The 20,034-nt window shown below is 46.9% G+C and overlaps 1 protein-coding gene across 2 annotated transcripts in view; it reads left to right on the top strand.

Moving 5' to 3' along the window:
• The window catches only part of LOC138521291 (twisted gastrulation protein homolog 1-like), a 117,809-nt gene that overhangs the window by 34,094 nt on the left and 63,681 nt on the right, over positions 1 to 20,034 (top strand). For both annotated transcript variants that reach the window (XM_069634021.1, XM_069634020.1), the window contains exon 3: positions 16,741 to 16,840. In XM_069634021.1, coding sequence (XP_069490122.1) covers positions 16,741 to 16,840 — 100 coding nt within the window. The remainder of the gene's footprint in view (positions 1 to 16,740; positions 16,841 to 20,034) is intronic.

The following is a 20,034-nucleotide window of genomic DNA, read 5'->3' as shown; positions in this document are numbered from 1 at the left end:
AGCAGGGACCAATTTTGGTCAGAGCTGATAGGGGCAGAATGAATAGTACATAACGCTGCTGCCTACCACATATGGCAAAAGGTGACTGAGCAAATATGAACCGATAATTTCAGTCATAAAAGGAGTCACCTTATTGCAAATTTAGACATTGAGTATAGAAAGTTGTCATTGTATTTATATATATATATAGAGAGATTTTTTTTCTGCTTTTAATTACTTGTGCTGAAGAATCTGTTTTGTTCCTAAATGTAGTAGGTAATGCTATTTTAATTTGTGTAGCAGGAAAAGCTATTTTAATGCGTGTTTTCTTTTACATGTAAAAGTTTGTTCTTGATTGAATATAAACTAAATGCATGAATACATTTTCTTTTTAAAAAAATTACACCTATGTATGAGATGTATTGAATTGGTTTTTATGAACTGTATTTTATAAACTGTGTATACTTTCTTTAGTGTAAAAGGTAAAACTTGAACATAAGCACTCGATATATATATATATATATATATATATATATATATATATATATATATATATATATATATATATATATATATTTTAAATGGTTGTCCCTCTCAGCCACCTATACCATTCCTTTAAGGCAGGCTTGTCCAACCTTTTTGAATGTGGGGCCAAAGCATTAACTTGTTGTCACCCAGTGGGCCGGTGAGCCAAAAGTCAACAACCTCACCCAAAGCAGTATATTAAAAAGCGATATTGTGTGACCTTTGACACAATAATATGGTATGATAGGTTATTTATAACGTGCTTAATACCCAGAGGTGTCTAAGCGCAGACCCGGGGATTGAACCTGTGGTGCTCCATGTTGTCTTGCTTCCAAGGCAAGCACGTTGCCCCTGAGCTATCCTCCCGAGACAATCACAGGCAGTGATAGCCATGCAGTCCCAAAGATAGCTTTTGGTGTCATGGGCAGTGATCAAAAGTTACGTGATTGTGATTTCTTTCAGTGAGTATGTGTTAATATTTTTCAGAAAATAGTGGGGGCGACCGAGCGTAGCGAGTGAGCAATAAGGATCTAGGTAGGGTTTGGGGGGGGCCCCCTGAAGAATGTTTTTTCAAAGATGGGGTTGAAATTGTGCATTTTACAGCAGAAAAAGTGACCAAAAAGCCATACATTTACAATCAGTTCTAAAGGGGCACATGATAGCCATGCTGTCCCAAAGATAGCTTTTGGTGTCAGGGGCAGTGATCAAAGGTCAGTTGCTTGTGATTTCTTTCAGTGTGTATGTGTTAATATTTTTCCGAAATAGTGGGGGCGACCGAGCGTAGTGAGGGAGCTATAAGGCTCTAGGGAGGGTTTGGGTGGGGGGGTCCCCCCCAGAATTTTTTTTCAAATATGGGGTTGAAATATGGGGTTGAAATGGTGCATTCAGCACATGGCCATGCATTGGCATCCTCATCCTGCTTGATCTCTTTTCTGCCTCTCTCTCTAGGCTGGACTATTGCACAGCCTCTTTCTAAATCTGCCTGCTTCTACTCTCCGCCCTCTGCAACTTATCCTGAACAGGACTGCGAGATTTGTCCTTGGCCTCAAGCCCAGGGATCAGATCTCTCATGGACTGATATCTCTGCACTGGCTTCCAGTGGCTGCGAGGATTAAGTTCAAAACCCTCTGCATCGTCCACAAGGCCTTCTGGGGCCTTGGGCCTAAATACCTTCAACTCTCTCTTCCCAGATATCTTCCTTCTCAAGCTGCTTTTTCTCCGCCTCTCCTCTGCTGACCTTCTGGCTGTAACCGGTACTGCACTGGCTACCTGGACACCACCTGATCGCGGGCCCAGGTCCCTCCCCTGCCAAGCGGCACACACCTGCACTGCCCACCTGGCAACCCCCGCACTTGGGGACTGTTTCTGTATCCCTACAGTCCCCCTTCCAGCTCTTGACACCCGATGTCTGCACATACCCATGCACTTGCCACATGCTGGCACTTACCTATTGTTATTATTTATTCCCTTGTACTGCACTGTCCCTGCCCCCCTCCCACGCACTTGCGCGATCTGAATGACACCTGGCCTAGTAGGATTGCTGTCCGTCATCCCTTGTGCCCCTCCCTTGCCTCGTCATGCCTTGAAACACATGTGTATAGGCGCGTTATAAATGCCATATCATATCATAAATGCCATATCATAACAGCAATCTGAAATGCACATTCAAATTTGAAAAAATGCCCCTTTCCATGCTCTGATTTCAGAAAATGTGCACAGGGGGCAGAACAGGTCCCAGAATAAAGACATTTATGTGAAGGTAAAGCCCCCTGGGCCTGTGCTATTGTGCTTCACCTTGTGGCTGATTGTTTCTGCAGAGGAAGCCTGCAGATGCAGACTGTCATTCCAGTTATGTTTTTCCCCAGCCATGTGCCCATGCTCAGTGTCACAGAGCCTCTCTTCCTGCTGCCCACCCCTGCCTACCGAGCACCTATTGATGGCTTGCTTGATTCTCCATCTTCCACCCAATGATTTATTCTGAAATATTAAATAAAGTAACCGGGTCGTGGCTGAGGACTGGAACGCCACGACCCAGTTTATTTATTCATGCAATGATTGTCGGATACCTGTTTCCGACGAACATTGCATAAATAAATAAATTAATTAACCAGGCTGTGGCATTTCAATCCTCGGCCACGACCCGTTAAATTAACCGTGTCATTGCTGAGGACTATAACTTCCTCTGATGACCCCATCAGAGGAAGTTACAGTTCGCAAGCAGGCACTTTTTTTTCTTTTTTTTTTCCTTTAGTCTTCAGCCTCGCGGGCCACATAAAACGGCTTGGAGGGCCGCATTGTGGCCCGCGGGCCGTAGGTTGGACAACCTTGCTTTAAGGCATTGCAATGCGTGGGTTTGAGATGTAACACACAACTTAATGGTCACCTCTAGGTTACCATTCACTGCTACATCCTTAGGTCAAATAGCTCATACAAACCTACATATGCCTTTTAATACTAGTGCAGTAACAATATCAAAGGCTACACAATGGCTGGCATGACAAATATGATGGACTGTAAGCACCATATTATCCCTGAGACAGCACAGTGCCCGTTAGTCATCTTGGAGGGCAGTTTACTAAATGGGATATATCCTATTTCCAACCTCGGAAGAGTGCGCTGTTAGGTCATCCATCTAGGGCCAAATGACTGGATCTCTCAACTGGGAGGTCTAACAGCAGCTCTTCCATGGCTGTGTCCTTATCTGCAACTTGCCGCCAAGGCGGACACCACAATAGCTGCAGTGGCACATACACCAATAAATGTAACATTCAACAGAAAGCAAGACCTTAATCTCATAGGAAGACCATACAACTCCTCACCCTCCAGTATCAGCTGGTAAAGCGACCTCTGATGAAACTCAAGTTTGGGCTGTGAGATTAGAGGCCAGTGAGTCCACCAAAGGCCCCGGAGAGAAACTTGGACATCATCCTTCCAAAGTGCATTGCTTAATAATGAAGCAGGGAGAACTGGTTATGAAATAGCTACCAGTCCGGTTAACAACCATATTAGTCAGCACAGACCCCCTCACCATGCATACTCTCCCCAGAAGATAATGAGGTGTGTTGGACAGACAGGTGGCCAGGACCATCTAGGCAAGGCTAAAGTGGGCATGCAACATCTTCCCTCAAGCATGGGCTATGAGGCAGGAAGGCCTGGGGCAGACAGTTACACAGTGGAATTCCAGCTGGACTGGGGAGAGGTGAGAAAAGAATCAGTAACTGGGCTAGTTCTGAGTTCTCTCACAGCCCAGGTCCCCAGGCTCCCCTCACCCAGCTGCTCACGCACACCAAAGAACGTAGGCTTACTAAGTTGGACGGTTTGGCATATAAGAGTATCATGAGAGGAATTTGACTTAAGGCAGCAGATGGGGTAGGTCAAGTAGATAAACTCTTTCGCCGGTATCTTTCGCAGGCTGACGGTTTGACGATTGACATGAGGCGAAGGGCGTAGACAGAGAGCTAGCTATTGTAGGCAGCTGCATACACAGGTGAGCTGCATCACTGCTGATAGCTGCATATATTCAAAGAAACAAGAGTAATCCTTATGGTGCTTGCAGAGAGCACCGAGAGCTGCAGAGAAATGGAACTGCGAGAGAACCTGAGCCAAAGGATCAAACCTATTGAGGTAACAAGAACAGAACTGTAGGAAGGGCCAATAGAGTTGCAGTGACAAAACAGGAGAGACAGGTTCCCAAGAGAGTTCTTTGGGACCGAGACCATCCCAGTGAAGTAAGTACTCGAGCTTGCCCCTGTGCAAATAGGGGAATCAAGAACAGACTGTAACCGAGAAACAGCAGAATCAGAAAAAGTAATGTAGGAGCAGCTAATGCGCTGATGTTGAGGGTGAGCAGTTTTAAGGAGGGACACATTAAAGACAGGACACATCGGTCACTGCTGTGAGCGTTGCAATTTAGCAGCTACCAGAGAGACAGTTTACAAGATCCTAAATGGGGCTTTACCTGCAGGTGACATTATGGGTTCAGCTTGTCGTCGCTTAAGATTGGCGAGGCGTTTTAGGTATCTTTAACCCACTGTTGTACTGCTGGAATAGGACTGGCTCACGACAGAGAACATGTGGGGGAGGCATCAGGTCCCTTTATTCCCCTAGTAATTTAGGGTAAGACACAAAGTTACTTAGATATGCAAACAAAATACTGATGAGGTCCAACCAGACCGATACACATGTTGGGGGTTGCTGTTGGTACTCTTGTTCTAGCATTTCGGCGCTGTACTGCGCTAGGGCAGGACAAAGACTGATATGTTTTAGATATTTCTCCTCTGTGAAAAATAGTGAGCAAAAGACTCTGGGTAAGTCTCTCGTGACCGGGACTAATGTCTGGCAGAGGGACTACCAGGACCGCTCTTGTTTTTTGCATAGTTAAGTAACTTTGGTTCTCACCCTAAGTTACTAGCGGAATCCAGACATGGAGCCCTTGGTTACTTTTAAAGCCCACCCTCTTCTCGACCACAGATCTGGCCAAGTTTTGTCATGGCGTCCCGTAACAAGCACAGTTACTTTCAGAATTCGTAGGCATGTGATTTCTAGGTGTAGGTCCGCTGGAGCTCTGAAATGGTGGAATGCGCAAGATCTTGTCTCCTTTAAAGTTCTCCTTTCAGTGTTCTTCAAACGTGGGTCCACCGCAGTTCTGAACTGCCAGCCAGAGAAAACCACATTCAAGGCGTGTAGTATGGATCTTCCTGATCGGTTTGCAGCGCAGATCGTTCCATGGTCCTGCTGTTTCTTGCCGGCTCTCTCATGGTTTGGTTGCCCGCTCTTTGCTCTACCACCAGGTCAATGGGGGTAGCGTAGTCCTGTAGGACAAAGAGAAAAATACTAGTCAGCATTGTGCGCAACAAGTATGAGCCAAGAAGAAGTGGTAATTTGATCATTTAGCCAGGCATATGTAGAAGGACCAGTGCCTGGGGCCCTCTGAACTCCCACATCCCGCCTCTGGGGCAGGACTGACTCTAGTAAACACCTTGGTAGGCCTCCTACACCAGGTTGATGGGGGCTATCATCTCCTCTTGACAGGGTCAGGTTTCTGCAGAGATACTGTTCTATTACCCTGTTAACCTCTTGTGCGTGGCTATCAGTTTGCAGATGGAAAGTAGTGGAGTGGTGAACTTGAAAACCTAGTTGCTTACGTAGGGCATACTGGAATCTTTCTGTGAACTGAGGTAACTGGTCTGAGACCTCTCAGGCAGGCCATGTAGGTAGACAATGTATTGCACATACAAACTGGCCAGGTTTCCTGTAAGGGTAACATAGGGAGTGGAATTAAATGTCCTACTTTGGAATAGGTGTCGACTACTTCCCTGATGGCAGGTTTCGTAAGTGACGTGGGCAACTGGGAAATAAAGTCCATTATTGCATCCCACAGGCTCTTGTCAGGAACCTCTAATGCTGTAATAGGCCAGAGGTTGGTTGGCGAGTTTCTTTCTGATGTGTACAGACCATGAATTCTAGTACATAGGTTTTCAGTATCCTTAACCATTGGGTGCCACAGAACCAACAGGGAACAATCTCCTTTGTCTTATTTTGCTTGAGATGTCCACAAAGCTTTGAATCATGACACCAACTAAGGACTACATTGTGACAATTCGCTGGCAGAGGTACATACAGTCGATCTTGCAGGTATAACATGCCCTCCGGGGTTGGTTAATTGGATTGGCATAGCAGGGGGTCCCCGGATGCTCCATGCCGAACCCCCTCCGACTTTAAGTCACTCTGACATCAGAAAAATAGTATTTATTTATTTATTGGGTATTTATAATGTGCCTATACAGCAAAAAGTTTTTCAAAGCGTATCAAGACAAAGGAGGGGGAAACAAGGGAGAAAAAAGCTAAAACGTTCCTACAAGGTCTTGAAACATTTGGATTGTGCAAATGCTGCAACAATAAAGATGGGGAGGGCGTGGGAGGAGAAGGAATGGGGGAACAGGGGAGAAGACAAAACAATAATGTTCCTACTAGGTCGTGAGACAATTCGGATCGTGCAAGTGCCCTACCAAGAAATAAAGGGGTGGGGAGTGGGAGAAGGAAGAGGGGAACAGGGGGAGAAGACAACAGAAACCTTCCTACTAGGTTGTGAGACAATTCAGAGCATGCAAGAGCTGTAAGAGAGTGAGGAAGAGGAGAGTGCAGGAAGGGGAAGAGGAGGGTGCTCAGGGGGAGGGTACATTAAGTGGAGGTGAACAGGTTCACTTGCATTTAGAGGAGAGGGTGCACAAGGTAGTGCTAGAGGAGAAGTGGAAAAGAGCCAGTGGCAAGGAGTGATCGCAGATTCCGCCAAGGCTCAGGCAACGGAGGCAATATTGTCCTTGAGAGTTCAGGAGGAGCAGGGGAACACCTGTTAGGAAGAGACTCAGGGCCTCATCATGACTTCGGCGGTAACCCTTAAATCCGGCAGAAGCGCTATTACCGCCGGATTTAAGGGTCCGCCGAATCAGGGCTTCGGCGGATTTCGCCCCAGCTCTGAGCTGGGGGGAAATCCGCCGAAAATTCGCGCTATTACCTTCGGCGGGAAATCCACCGGCGGTATTAGTGTGAAGATTCCCCATTGAGCCCAATGGGGAATGGGGCATTCCCGAATGGGCTCAGTGGGGAATGTGGACTTACATTACCGCCGAACTCGTGATCCGGCGCTATTAGCGCCGGGGAGTTCGGCGGTAGGGCTAATACCGCTCGCGCTAATAGCGTTACCGTTACCGCCCAAGTCGTGATGAGGCCCTCACACAAAGCAGAGCCGTCCGGAGGCCTCATCAGGTGACCCAAGGGAAGAGGGGGAGAGTAGGAGTGAAGGGTAGCCAAGGGAGGCGTGAGAATGGGTGAGGGAGAAGCACTATTTTCGTTACAGTTATCCGTAATGGAAATCTTTTCCTTCTGAAGTCAGGGTGACTTAAAAAAGAAATGGTTTCATTTGGAAGCCCAAGGGAACCCAGCACCCTGCAATGGCATGGATGGAGACCTCTGGCTCCTCTGCTCTGCACATGACAGAACATATTGTTGTCTGTGTGGAGCATGGAGCCAAAGGCATGTCGACAGAGGAGTCTCCCTGAGATGACCCTAAAAAGGTTGGAACATTTTAATTTTTGTAAATGTGTTTGTGTGTGAGAATGGAAGGGTCTGTGTATATGTATATTATGTAATGTTTGTTAATGAGTGACTCTATGATGTATGGGCGGCTCTTTGTGAGTGTATGGTGAATGGGTACACGCGTAAATGAGCGAGTGAATGGTGTGTGAATATGTGGGTGTGTTTGTGTTTTTTGAGGTTGGGGAGGGTGATGGGAGAAGGGGACATGTGGGAGGCACATGTATATTTCCTCTTGTACAGGGGACATTTCCCAGCACAAGAGGGTTTCCATAGCTCGGTTAGGCTTACATTGCAAGGCCAGCGTTAACATGCGCATCAATGGAGTCTCATCGTTCGAAATGGGAGGGTTGTTCAAAATCTGAGTTACCTCCAGCACACGCTCGCGCCACCCTTTTTGCACAACTGTTCTTTCAACAATCCATTAATTCTCTCAATTAACCCCAAAGCCTCTGGGTGATATGGGACATGAAAGATCCATTTGATACCCTTTTCCTAACAATAGTCTAAAACCAACTTCCCCATAAAGTGCGACCCATTGTCACTTTTATTCTGTAAGGAAACTCCATAATGTACAGCCACTTGCTCCAACAATTTAATTGTGTTCAATTGGTGGCTCTTTTACATGGTAACACTATCAGGTAGCCAGAATACGTGTCCACAATGGTGCACCCATATTGACAACCTCGACTAATGGGTACTGAACCAATATAATCGATCTGCCAAATCTGTCCCGGCAATTTTCCCCGTTTCAATGTGCCGTGAATTATATGTGGGATAGATCTTTGTTTGATGTTGACCCACAGGACATTGTAAAATCACTGTTTTCACAATTTCTAATGGATGGCTAATTCCCCTCCCTTGCACCCAGCTGATAGTAGCTTTTTCTCTGAGATGCCCACTCTTCTGATGGGCCCACTTAGCAATCCCTTCCAAATCATCTTCCTCAGCCCTCGTGTCCATAACCGAAATGTTGGCATGTTCGTCTGCAACAGAATTGAACCATCGTTCTAGTGAATCTGTTTCACAGTGTGCGTCTACATGATACACAGTCACTGCAGTGTGCATTAGCATTTCAGCGATGTCTTGCCACAGTTTTCCCATACTTCTTTGGCATAAATCTTCCATCCTTTCTTTTGCCAAGTAAGCAGCCACACAACAAGCCTGTTTGCAACGGACCATGAGTCTATGTAAATATGACAACACCCAGGCGTTTCTTGTTTCAAAGCCTGATACATGCCATACAATTCCCCAAATTGGCACCTCTTCCCTTTTCCAGAGGTAGTTAGCATCTTTTTCGATTTAAGGATTATATGCAACAGCTTTCCAGTGTCGCTCATTTCCCACATATTTAGCGGAACCATCCGTAAACCAAACATGTTCAACTTGTTCACTCGTTAAATCTCCATAGGGGATTCCCCATTTAACTGGGGATTCACACATTTTCCTCCCCTCCTCTGGTTCCAGATCTGCTAGCGGAACCCCTGCCACTTGCTCGTGTAATTTTGCCACTCCACCCTTTCCTGTCTTGGCACGATATTGAATGTATCATTTCCACCTGATGATACTGGCCTCTTGTGCAAGCCCTATTCGATGTGTTTTAGGAGAGCTCAGTACCCAATGTATGATCCGGATTTCCGGTCAGATCAATACATCATGACCCAACGTCATTTGGTGGAGGCAACAGCCCCAACCAACCCTAAACCAACATCTTCAACCATCCCTAGCTGCAACTAGACACCACTGGCCTGCGGAATTGTCAAGACTGAGGTGTAGACACTGGCAGGTGCATTGGGTTGTTGGGAAGGCTGGTAGAGGTGGCAGCGAGATGTGAAATAGGCCACGAAATCAGAACGGGCTCAGACATAACCTGAGGCACAGGCTGCGCACACACCCCATCTATGAGAGACTACGCAATCCCAACTCTTAAATTTAGGATAGAGATGCCAACTAACCAATTCAACTAACAATTTCCTCCTCTGCATACACCTCTCAAACTCCAAACCAAACACAACCACAAACCTGCAGCACAACAAACCGCACAAACTTCACTACACTGCAACAACAAAACATAAAACACACATAGGGCCTCATTACGCGGTAGGTGGTAAGGGATTACCAGCACCGGTAAGGTCACCGGTGCCGGTAATTCCTTACCACTCTATTCCGAGGTCCCTTAGTGGGTCCCTTCCTCAATGCCTGGTTGTACCAGGCGTTATGGATGGGACCCGTTAAGGGACTTCATAGCTAATAACGGTAACTCAAATTGCGGTACCGTTATTAGCTCCATCCCCATTCCCATTGAGCCCTATGGTGGCTTGAATGGGAATGGTTCCCGGAATGGGGACTTACCGGGTTCTCCAAGGTTGGAATGACCCGGTAAGTCCCTATTTCGGGAACCCGGAATGCGGTAAGGGGGTAGCCATGGTGCTAATAGCACCATGGCTACCTCCTACCGTGTAATGAGGCCCATAGACTCACACAACAGTACACGAAGGCTACCGGCTGCAAACACCCCAAGCCCAGCCAACGGACCCACCGGGCTGAGGCCGCCAACAGCACATCACTGCTCTCTTGCACTTTTTCCACCCTCCTCCCACTAACTCACCCTCCCTCCCTCTTTCAGAGCTGCCAGAGCTGCAGGGGACCACTCTGGTGGTGATAGTGCACGGTACAAATGTCCTTTAACATTAACATTAACATCCATGAGTGCCCAATAACATGCTAACAATTGTTTCCCGAAGGGAGTATATCTGTCACCAGCATCGGGCAACTTCCGACTCCAGAATCTTAGAATCACCCGCTTCCTGCCCTGTTTTTGACACAAACTCCAGTTGATATAGGTATCCTGTACAGATACATTTAGCTCCACCTCCTCGACCCTCAATGGCCATAGATCAAGCACTTTCTGTATGGTGTCTTTAGCTAGTTGGAACGCTCTATCTTGCTCCTCACCCCATTCAAAATTGAATTTCTTGCGTGTCACTCTGTAAAGGGGTGCTAAAATCTGCCCCAAATGTGGTATATGTTGTCTCCAGAATCCAAACAATCCAATAGGCTTGTTTCTTAGTTTTCGGAGTAGAAAACTCAGGGATCTTTTGCCTCGCTTTTGGCACCATTTTACGGTGCCCATCATGCCACTGAATCCCCAGAAAAATCACAGTCTCTGCTGGACCTTGAGTCTCTGCTTCATTAATCTCCCACCCTTCCTTCCATAGTCCTTCCATGATAAGATCTAGGTGCACTTGCACGCTATGCTCATCTTTCCCGTGTATCAAAATATCGTCAATGTAATGCACAATTTGCACATCCGGTTGACACAGAATTTTATCCAAGTGCTCCGCCACCAGCCGGTGATAGATTGCGGGCTATGCATATGACCCATTGGCAGGCGTTGGAACGTATACTGCCTCCCATTCCAGGTTAATGCAAACTGCTCCTTAAATTCATCAGCAATTGGTATGATGAAGAAGGCATTAGCCAAGTCTAACACTGCAAACCAGGTTCCCTCAATTTTTTTTTCATTTTCAATCAAAGTCACTGCATCAGGGACTGCGGGTATTAACGGAGGAGTGTATTTCTACACAGTGATAATCTACAGTCATACAGTAACTTCCGTCCGGTTTCTTAACAGGCCAGACCGGATTTTTCCAAACCGTGGTTACGGGGCGCAACACACCGGCTTCTACATACCCTTTAATGTTGTCTGAAATCTCCTTTTGTCCTCTGGGAATTGGTTATTGCTTCATGGATACTCTTTCTGGGGCCAACAGAACCTGCACCGCAGCATTTTCAACTTTCCAACACTAACGGGGGTACAAGTTAAAGCACTCACCCCAAACTGACAAAGTTTCCCTTCCAATCCGAGGATTAAACCCTCTAGAATGTCAAATCCAATAATATATTCAGGAATTGGAACAATCAACACCTGATAAGTGTCCCTTTTCAAGCATCCGATTTGCATATCGACTTTAGTTTCGACAGCAGGGGTCTCCTTTCCCCCCAGTCCTGTAATTGTAAAATGTCGTCCCTTAAACCTTGAAGGATTCCCATGTATCAATGTGGCCTCCGCCCCAGTATCAATTAAGGCTCGGACCTCCTGTATATTTCCTGATTGCCAAAATAATTTCACTTTAACATGAGGCCGTCTGTCTACCTTAATCTGGGCAGTTATTACCGGAGTTTGACCACCATCCTATTCGTACTTGGAGTGCATGACTCCATTTCCACCACCACACTCACCATTTTCTTCAAATCTGCATAAGTCGGCTGGTGTGGCGCGGACATACCCAGGGACTCATCGTCCCCCTCCTCAGGGAGAGGTGCGGTAGGAACCTCACCCCCCTTGGGCTTATGTACCTCCTGTCACTTCACTTGTTTATAACGCTCTTTCCCATCTAGTCCTCGCTTTTTATACAATTGATACATTTCTTGTATCTCAATCCCATCAATGTCTTCCTGTGGCACTCCATATTTTAGCAGTGCCAACAACATATCCTTTCTGGATATGTGAGAATCTCGACTGTCAAACCTCTTCCCTGGGGTGCGTCTTTCACACTGCCCCTCTTTTTCTCACTATCGGGGCTGTTCTTCTGCCTTCTCCCAGTCTCCCAAATCTGCCAATTGCCTAATCGCATCCGCCACCTCATCTGTCATTCGACCAGTCATCCCCACTAACAGGGTCATCATGACATTCTTATACGCCGGCGGGGCAGTTTGGATGATGGTATTTCTAGCTGAAACAGATAATGCTACAATTCCCATATGTTGGGGAGTATCTGTATGGCCTCTCTCATGTACCATTTCTTATCCTCTGTCAGCCAGTCCGAGGCGAGAGGATACTTACGGTTACACCATCGGGCCGCTAGTTGTAGTAAAGACATTTGCACCTCTCCACCATCGTCCTTGCGACGAGGACCTATGCGCAACATTTCTTGCACATGTGTTTCCTGCGTCAAGGGCAGAAACCTGGCGGCACCCGTGGCGTCTACCCAGAGACCTGCCACCCCTCCATCAAACAACCTGACCATCCAGGTTAATTAATAAAGATTCACCAGCCCTCTGTTTCAATCGGCTGATTATTTCCCCAACCTCCTGCTGGGAATAATCCTTGAGAGTTGTCAAATCCACCATCCCCATCTAGGGTTATTCGGGTTAGGACCTGCTCGTCTACGTATCACGGGTTGAGCTGTTACCTCCTTCCGAGTAAACTCTGGCCTGGGCCAGCTCTCTGGCTCTGACCCACTTTCTGTTATAGTGCTATCAAATACATCACCATCCCACTGATCGGAGTCCCAATCAACCCCTGTGGAAGCAATCACAGTTGCCACTTTACGAGAAATCACTCTCCGTCTTCTCTTTCGATATTTATAATGGGCAACCCTTACCGCAGCTTGCTCGGCTACCACCTGGTATTTGTCTGCCTTATCATGATACAACTTCATTTGGAGCTGCTGCATTAAAGCAATCTGTCTATCAGCGGCCAGCTCCTTTTCCAATCTCAGGACACTCGCCTGTAATTGCACTTTCTGTTGGTGCACCTTTCGAGAAGCATGCAACAGAATCCAGCCACTTCTAGCCCGGGGCCGAACACTCTTTCCCTTTTTACACAGGCACCTGTTGCGGGCAGCCCACCACCTCATCTGGAATCGCCTCTCCTATACCAGTGTCCCATGTCTCACTCAAACCAGCCCCACAGGCCCAGGTCTGTCCATCTTTGTCATACGGAATCTTCGTCCACCCTGGATAGTCACCTCGGGATAGTCTCCACCTGCGCAACTTCCTTTTTTCCCAAATAGGGAGCTCATAATATCCAATGAATATTTCACGTCCCTAATCTCAATACCTCACAACACACACTTTTCACCACTCGGTTTATTGCCTTTCCGAGACCAAAAACTTTACATTTCTCAATTCAGCAGGGCCTTTTGGAGTCAAAGTCAGTACAAAGACCCTGCTCACAGCGCCAAAATGTTTTGCTTTGCCACGTGAGGGACCTCAAACCTATGTCCCCTTAGACCTTAACAAAACAAGTCATTGGACTCAGATAGGAAAGAACTCACACCAAAACCAATAGTTATGAAGAAGAGGAAATGGCTCGTTATAGGCACTTTATTCACATCTTATACATACACACAATATATACATATAATCAATTATTTAAGAACAAAGAAAAAAGGCATCACTGTTAGAATGGTTGCAGAAGACACCTTCATCTCGGTCACCACAACACTGCTTAGTCCTAGAGCAGGTAAGCAGAGAGATCACTCGTGCTAACAGGGGGTCTGGAGCAGAGCGTCCTCCCTCTCAGCGAGACTGCATCGACCGGGGGTCCAGTTCTATCGGTCTTTCCTAAGAGGGATATCTCTTCTCTTTATGGGGGAGTCCCTGCCCCTCTAGGTTACCAGACCGCCGTCGGCCGAAGAGCGGATAATAAGCATGAGGAGCCAAGAGTAGAAAATTCCAGCTGGTAGTGGAAAAATCCAGCTTCCCTTCCTAGCCTTCTTTCCCAGTACTCATTATCACTGCATCTGCAGAATGCTCAGACTGCCTTTCTGGCTCGTCCTTCGACGGACAATACAACAACTATTCTCCATAGTTAGTTCAACTGACATCATTATATGACCATGCCTCCCTGCAGAAATGCATGTTTACTTACTGAGCCCACGAAAACGTAAGCTTTCATTGCGGTAATGGAAGTGAATGTCCAAAATGGCCGTGCATCTGCGCCATATTGTTTTAGCTCATTTTGCACACACGCACTACACGGATACGATACGCGAAGGGTCAGCGCCCAGAAGAGGGGGTTCCAGGGGTAAACCATTATCACCCTAAAAAAACTTTCATTTGGTTAAAGGAACTTTTGTTTTGTTATTTTCTTTAACACCTCAGGCCCGAAGGCAAGAGACTTTCAAAGAAAACAAGACTTGGCCATCGACGGTCCTGGGAACTGTCGTCTCGTGCTAGAGAACCCTGCGACAGTACTGTGCTCCAAGCTCCAACCTTAGCCCGTGCTCAAAAGGTGTGGAAGGATGGCCGAGGCTACAGCATCCTGACATATTATTTAAGAACACTTCTTTCTTTCTTGAGAACTATCCCACACCGCTTTTTCGTATTAGTTGTGAGGTTTGGCAATATGTTTCTTAGTATAGGCCCTTTTATTTTGACACAACGCCACTAGGACTGCCTTATTTTTCATTTGATGGTTGACGCTTGCTCCCAGCTTAGTTTTTGGTTTAGATTAGGCGTTTCCCAACCTGCATACAGCAGTCATTGTTCAATAAACACCCTTGAATTGTGATCACTTGTGTCTGTCTTACTTGTTGCCACCATGAGTTCCTCTCACTCCTAACTCCCGGACTACTGAGAATTTGGACAATAACGTCCTCACGCAGTGACTTCATTTGTTTACATGTGGCATCATTGCGTCAGGACATCGCAATGTCACATTGATAACAGTGGCCATTTGTGGTTCTCGCGCTTACTGGATGACAAGGACGTGGTAAAAAGAACACGGACGAATTGCGGTAGAGCTCGGAACACATTCACTCTGTCCCTTCTCCACCGAATGTGGGGGATGTCAACCCATTCACCTTTCCCTCACCACTTCTTTTTATTCTCTTCACCTAGAAGCTTCATGATGATTTTACAAGGGAATTCCTCACTGTATCACACCATTCGAGTAGTTCCGCTAGGGTAAGCTTAAGCAGAGATACCTACCTTATACTAATGACCGAGTAGGTACATAAGCTTAACTGAAGCTCCTAATTCTTATTCTCATAGGACCGGGTCGACACCAGCGGCTGCCACGTTTCAACTGATTTCATATGAGGCCACCCCCATCACGTTATCCCTCCATTGTTTTGAATTAAGGTACAGCCTATTAACACCATTGATTAATTGCTTTTTTTAAAGTTTTTCCATCATCTCACTGAGTACTATTGTCTATAGGCAGAACAAAGAATCAGATCCTATTTATTGTCCCTACCGACACCTTCCAGTAAGGTAAGAGGCCCCACTTATTCCGATTTGGATATACAGAATACTCAAAATTTCTAGGCACACGGTAGACCCTAATTAAGTCCCTGGCCACACTACAGGTTCACTTGCTGATCTCTCAAGCAACTAAAGAACGCAGGATACCCTCCTCAAATAGCTGATCCTGAGCTCCACCAGGTGAAAGACTAATGATGGGATATGATAGAGATAGTGTGTAATTAAAAACAGTAGAGATCATCAATTGGTACCTAAGAGCTAATGAATTGTATTTTCCACTCTCTATTTGAAATGTTGATCACTGTGAAGGTTGATGAAGGACTAACGGTGGGAACTTGCGCTCCTGATGAAGGGACAGTTGTCCCGAAACACGTAGAGCCGAAATGTATCTATGAAAATACATGTGTAGTAAAAATATTGATTGATTGTAATGTGATTTGAACATACATGTATAAGTATGCTTAGTTTGCAATAACATTCTTTTGTATAAAACACATGATTGAACTTACTTCGTTATCTGTTGATACAAGTACATTATAATTATTGTTTGTTATACAAACACACCTGGTGTGCAGGGGACGCAAATGTTCCCCAGCCAATGGACACCGGTTTCTTTCGTAATTAAGGAACAACCAGAATACTGTGGTTATAAGTAACAAAACAGAAAGGGCCTTATGGTCCTGGTTAATGAAACAGTGTCCAATCACCCTCTGGGACAGAGTAACATTTTACTAAGGTACCAATTTAGGTAGCAGGTGGTGTGGTCCTGGATTAATGAGCCAACAGAGTATTATGATCCTGAAAAATGAAATTGGATGGGCCTATGGGACATTTAGGGAACAGGCAGGGCACTATGGACCTGAATTAGGTAGGGATGGGCAGGGCAATATAACTTCTGACTTAGAGAGTAGACACCGCATGGTAGTCCGATTTAGGGATCTCAGAGTTCTAGATACACAGATTAGGGGGTGAACATGGCACTATGGCCCTAGGTAAGGGAATTGAAGGGCACTATGGTGCCGGGTAAGGTGCAGCCATGTCGTAATTGTTTGCATGGTGCTTTGCCATTGACTCAGGGTCATAGGCTGAGAGGGCTTTTCTCTGGCACTTTGTAATATAGACTCTAACATCCTCTGGTGCTCTTCCCAGGAGCTGTGCCAGTGCCAGGTGAAGGAAGCAGGTTGTCCATGCTGCCGGGAGTGTGCCCTGTGCCTGGGGGCAATGTGGGACCCATGCTGCAGCTGTGTAGGTAAGTGCCTGGCCTTTTCTTGTGCCGTAGGTGATGTTTCTAGCTCAGGTCGATGTGTCCAGCTGTGGATAAGATGATTAGCTGAATGTGATGTGTACAATGAGAATTATGATTTTCTCTGGCTATAATGTTTCCGACTATTGGTGATGTGTCTAGCTAGGGGTAATGTTACTATCATGGGATGATGTGCGATCAGGGAAAGCTTTAGCACCTCTGGGTGACATTTAAAGCTGCGGTGATTTGAACAGTTTATGATCGATCTAGCTCTAGCGATGTATCTGGTTATGGGTGAGGTTTGTAAAGTGTCTAGCGGGGCTGCAGTTTTGGAAGAGAATTATGTGTCTGCTTCGAGATGGTATATCTAGAAAGAGGTAATGTATACATACAGCTGGTAGCCATGTGTTAGATCTAATGTCAATTTAGGGGTGATTCCTTCAGCACAGAGTGAATTTTCAATCTATGGGTGGTGCATCTAGTACAGGGTAAAATGCCTGCCTGACGACTAATGAATCCAAGTGGAGGTGAGGCCTTCCCATGTGAGAGGTGTACAGCTTGATACCGGTTTCCAGCTGGAGGATGATATGGATTTCTGAGGGTGATTGGCCCAGCTGGAGTGCTTTATTTCAGAATATGTTGGCGAGAAATACTTAAGCCATTTATGAAGGCCTATGGGTAACATTCTATCATTGGTTTAGCTCTTAACTGGGTGAGAAAAATGCTTAATCTAAACTTAAATCTAAGATAGGAGCAAGCTACAACCATCAAATAATAATATGGCAGTCCTAGTGGCGTCTTGTCAAATAAAATAGCCTATACTAAAAAACCTATTGCCTATCCTTACAACTAAGTTACAAAATAGTTTAGGACAATGTTCTCAAGAAAAGAAAGAAGTGTTCACCAAATGATAAATCAGGATGGTATGGTTGAGGTCTCCCTTCCTCACGTTTTTAGCACGGGACAAGGCAGGACTTTGAGCACAGCACACTCCTTGGCCTCGTCAGCATGAGGTTACAGTTCCTTTCAATGATGCCAGGACCTTTCGTGGCCAAGTCTCTTTCCTGCAAAAGTCTCTTGCCTTAGAAGGCCTGCTGTACCATAAACAATAAACAAACAAAGGTTCCTTTGGCAATCTTTTCATGTTGGGCGACTGATCTTCGCCCCTTGGTTCCCCCTCAGCTAGCCCATGATCCTTCTTGCAATGTTAGCCTCCCTCAATCGGGTTCACTACGGCCTTTTACTCAAAAACGTATCACTCAGCAATCTCAATGGCCCTCATTACAAGTATGCTCGTCCAGAAATAGCGTTGCCGGTCGCTTCGTACCGGCACCTTTTTCCAGACCGGCATAGTCTGAGTTGCGATGCTGCTGACACTGTCACCGCAGGTGACCCACCATATCCGGCAACACCGTGGCCGGCATCTGCGGAGAGACGCGTCAGTCGTGCCTGAGATACCGGCATGGCGTTAGTAAGTGCACATTCCGAGCTCCACAAACACACGCAAACACCGGCATGGACATGCCGGTAGCATCATGAACACTGCGCCTGAAACAGCGGTATCGCGGACCATATGTGTAGACGGAGGTGTGTAGAAACATGCCACAGGTGTCCAAAATCTGGCCAAGTGGTCCCAATGAGCACTGCAACAGCACAAAAGGGCCACTCCCACACCCCACACCTCTTCCAACACTTCCATGCTAGCAATAGCAGTAAGCAGTACTGGAGCTGAAGGCCCTGCATGCAGGCCTACTACTTGAAGAGGCAGGCAGGCAGGCAGAGGATGCGGCGGCGGCACTTGAGGAGAAGGCCCAGCAAAACCCCAATGTCCAGCAGGTTGCAGCCCACAGGCAGCCACCAGTTCCATACATAAGGGCCACACCTTTCAACCTGGGCCAAACCCAGTTCCACACCCTGTACCGGCTAGACAGGGACACCATCACTTCCATAGTGGACCTGATCCATGACGAACTGGTCATCCTGATAAATATCCGTACAGCCACCCCCCCTTGCTGAAGGTAGTGTCTGTGTTACACTTCCTAGCCACAGGCACATACCAACACACTGTGGGTGAACTGCTGGGGATATCGCAACCCTGTTGTTCGCGTGTCCTGTTTCAGGTCATCGATGCACTCCTGCGTCATGTTGGAGATCACATCAGCCTACCCAGGACTGCTGACCAGGTCACTGCCACTAAAATTGGCTTCCATGCCCTTGCAGGCATGCCCAACGTGATAGGTGCATTGGACTGCACACATGTGGAGATGGTGGCCAGGCATGCTGTGGAGGCAGTATACCGGTACAGAAAACTCTATCACTCACTGAATGTGCAGATGGAGCATGATGTCCGCCACCTCATCACCCACTCTCTGCCAGATTTCCTGGTTCAACCCACGACTCCATGGTGCTGTGCAACTTCACGCTGCCTGGGTACATGGCACATCAGTGGACAGCATACCTGGCTGCTGGGTGAGTCTAACTACATGGGCATGTGCACTGACCCCTTCTATGGCCTTGAGGTGCAGCACAATGCTGAAATCTCCGCCCAAGGCAGCAGGTGGATTGGGGATGCGCTGCTGCCACCTGTGGCCATGCCCTTTCTGCGCTGGGCCGACAGGTGGTTGCGCACCCTCAAGCACCCACAAGCGCAGGTCGTCCCACTTCTTGTGGTAGTCACGCACAGTGCAGGGGGTTGTGCTAACTGCTGTGACTTTCTGGGCAACCTCCTCCCAGATGGTCTTCTTACGGAGCTGGGCCTGCCTGCGCTGGTCAGTCGAGAAAAGTTCATCAGCATGTTGGACTATGGTGTCCGCCAACATGTTGAACTGTGCCTCGCTGAAGCGTGGTTTGCGCCTCCAGGTCGCACAGACTCTTGATGCCATGTTAATGTTTGTGTTTCTGTGCTCAGATTCTTGTCTGTAGCCTGTGCTGTCAGGATTGAAATGGATTGTTTTTTACTAATGGCCGCCGGATGATTTCCTGTTCCGGGAACACTGTATTTCTGGTCACGGTAATTGCGGCACTGTTGTTACCTGTGCCTGTGGCTCTGTGAGCGTGTTGCCGGTTTCGGAGTCACCGGTAGGAGGACGCCGGTGTTGGCATTTTGTGGGGGTGTTTGTTGGTATTTCCGGCATGCCGGTGCCACCGTTTCCGGCATCCCGGAATGCGCATGCACGCCAACACTGAATTAGATGGAGTTT

The sequence above is a fragment of the Ambystoma mexicanum genome, chromosome 13 (assembly GCF_040938575.1).
Source record: "Ambystoma mexicanum isolate Mex_15411 chromosome 13, UKY_AmexF1_1, whole genome shotgun sequence".
NCBI lineage: Eukaryota > Metazoa > Chordata > Amphibia > Caudata > Ambystomatidae > Ambystoma > Ambystoma mexicanum.
The sequence above is the reverse complement of the archived record's forward strand: the minus strand, read 5'-3'. Positions and strand labels throughout refer to the sequence as shown.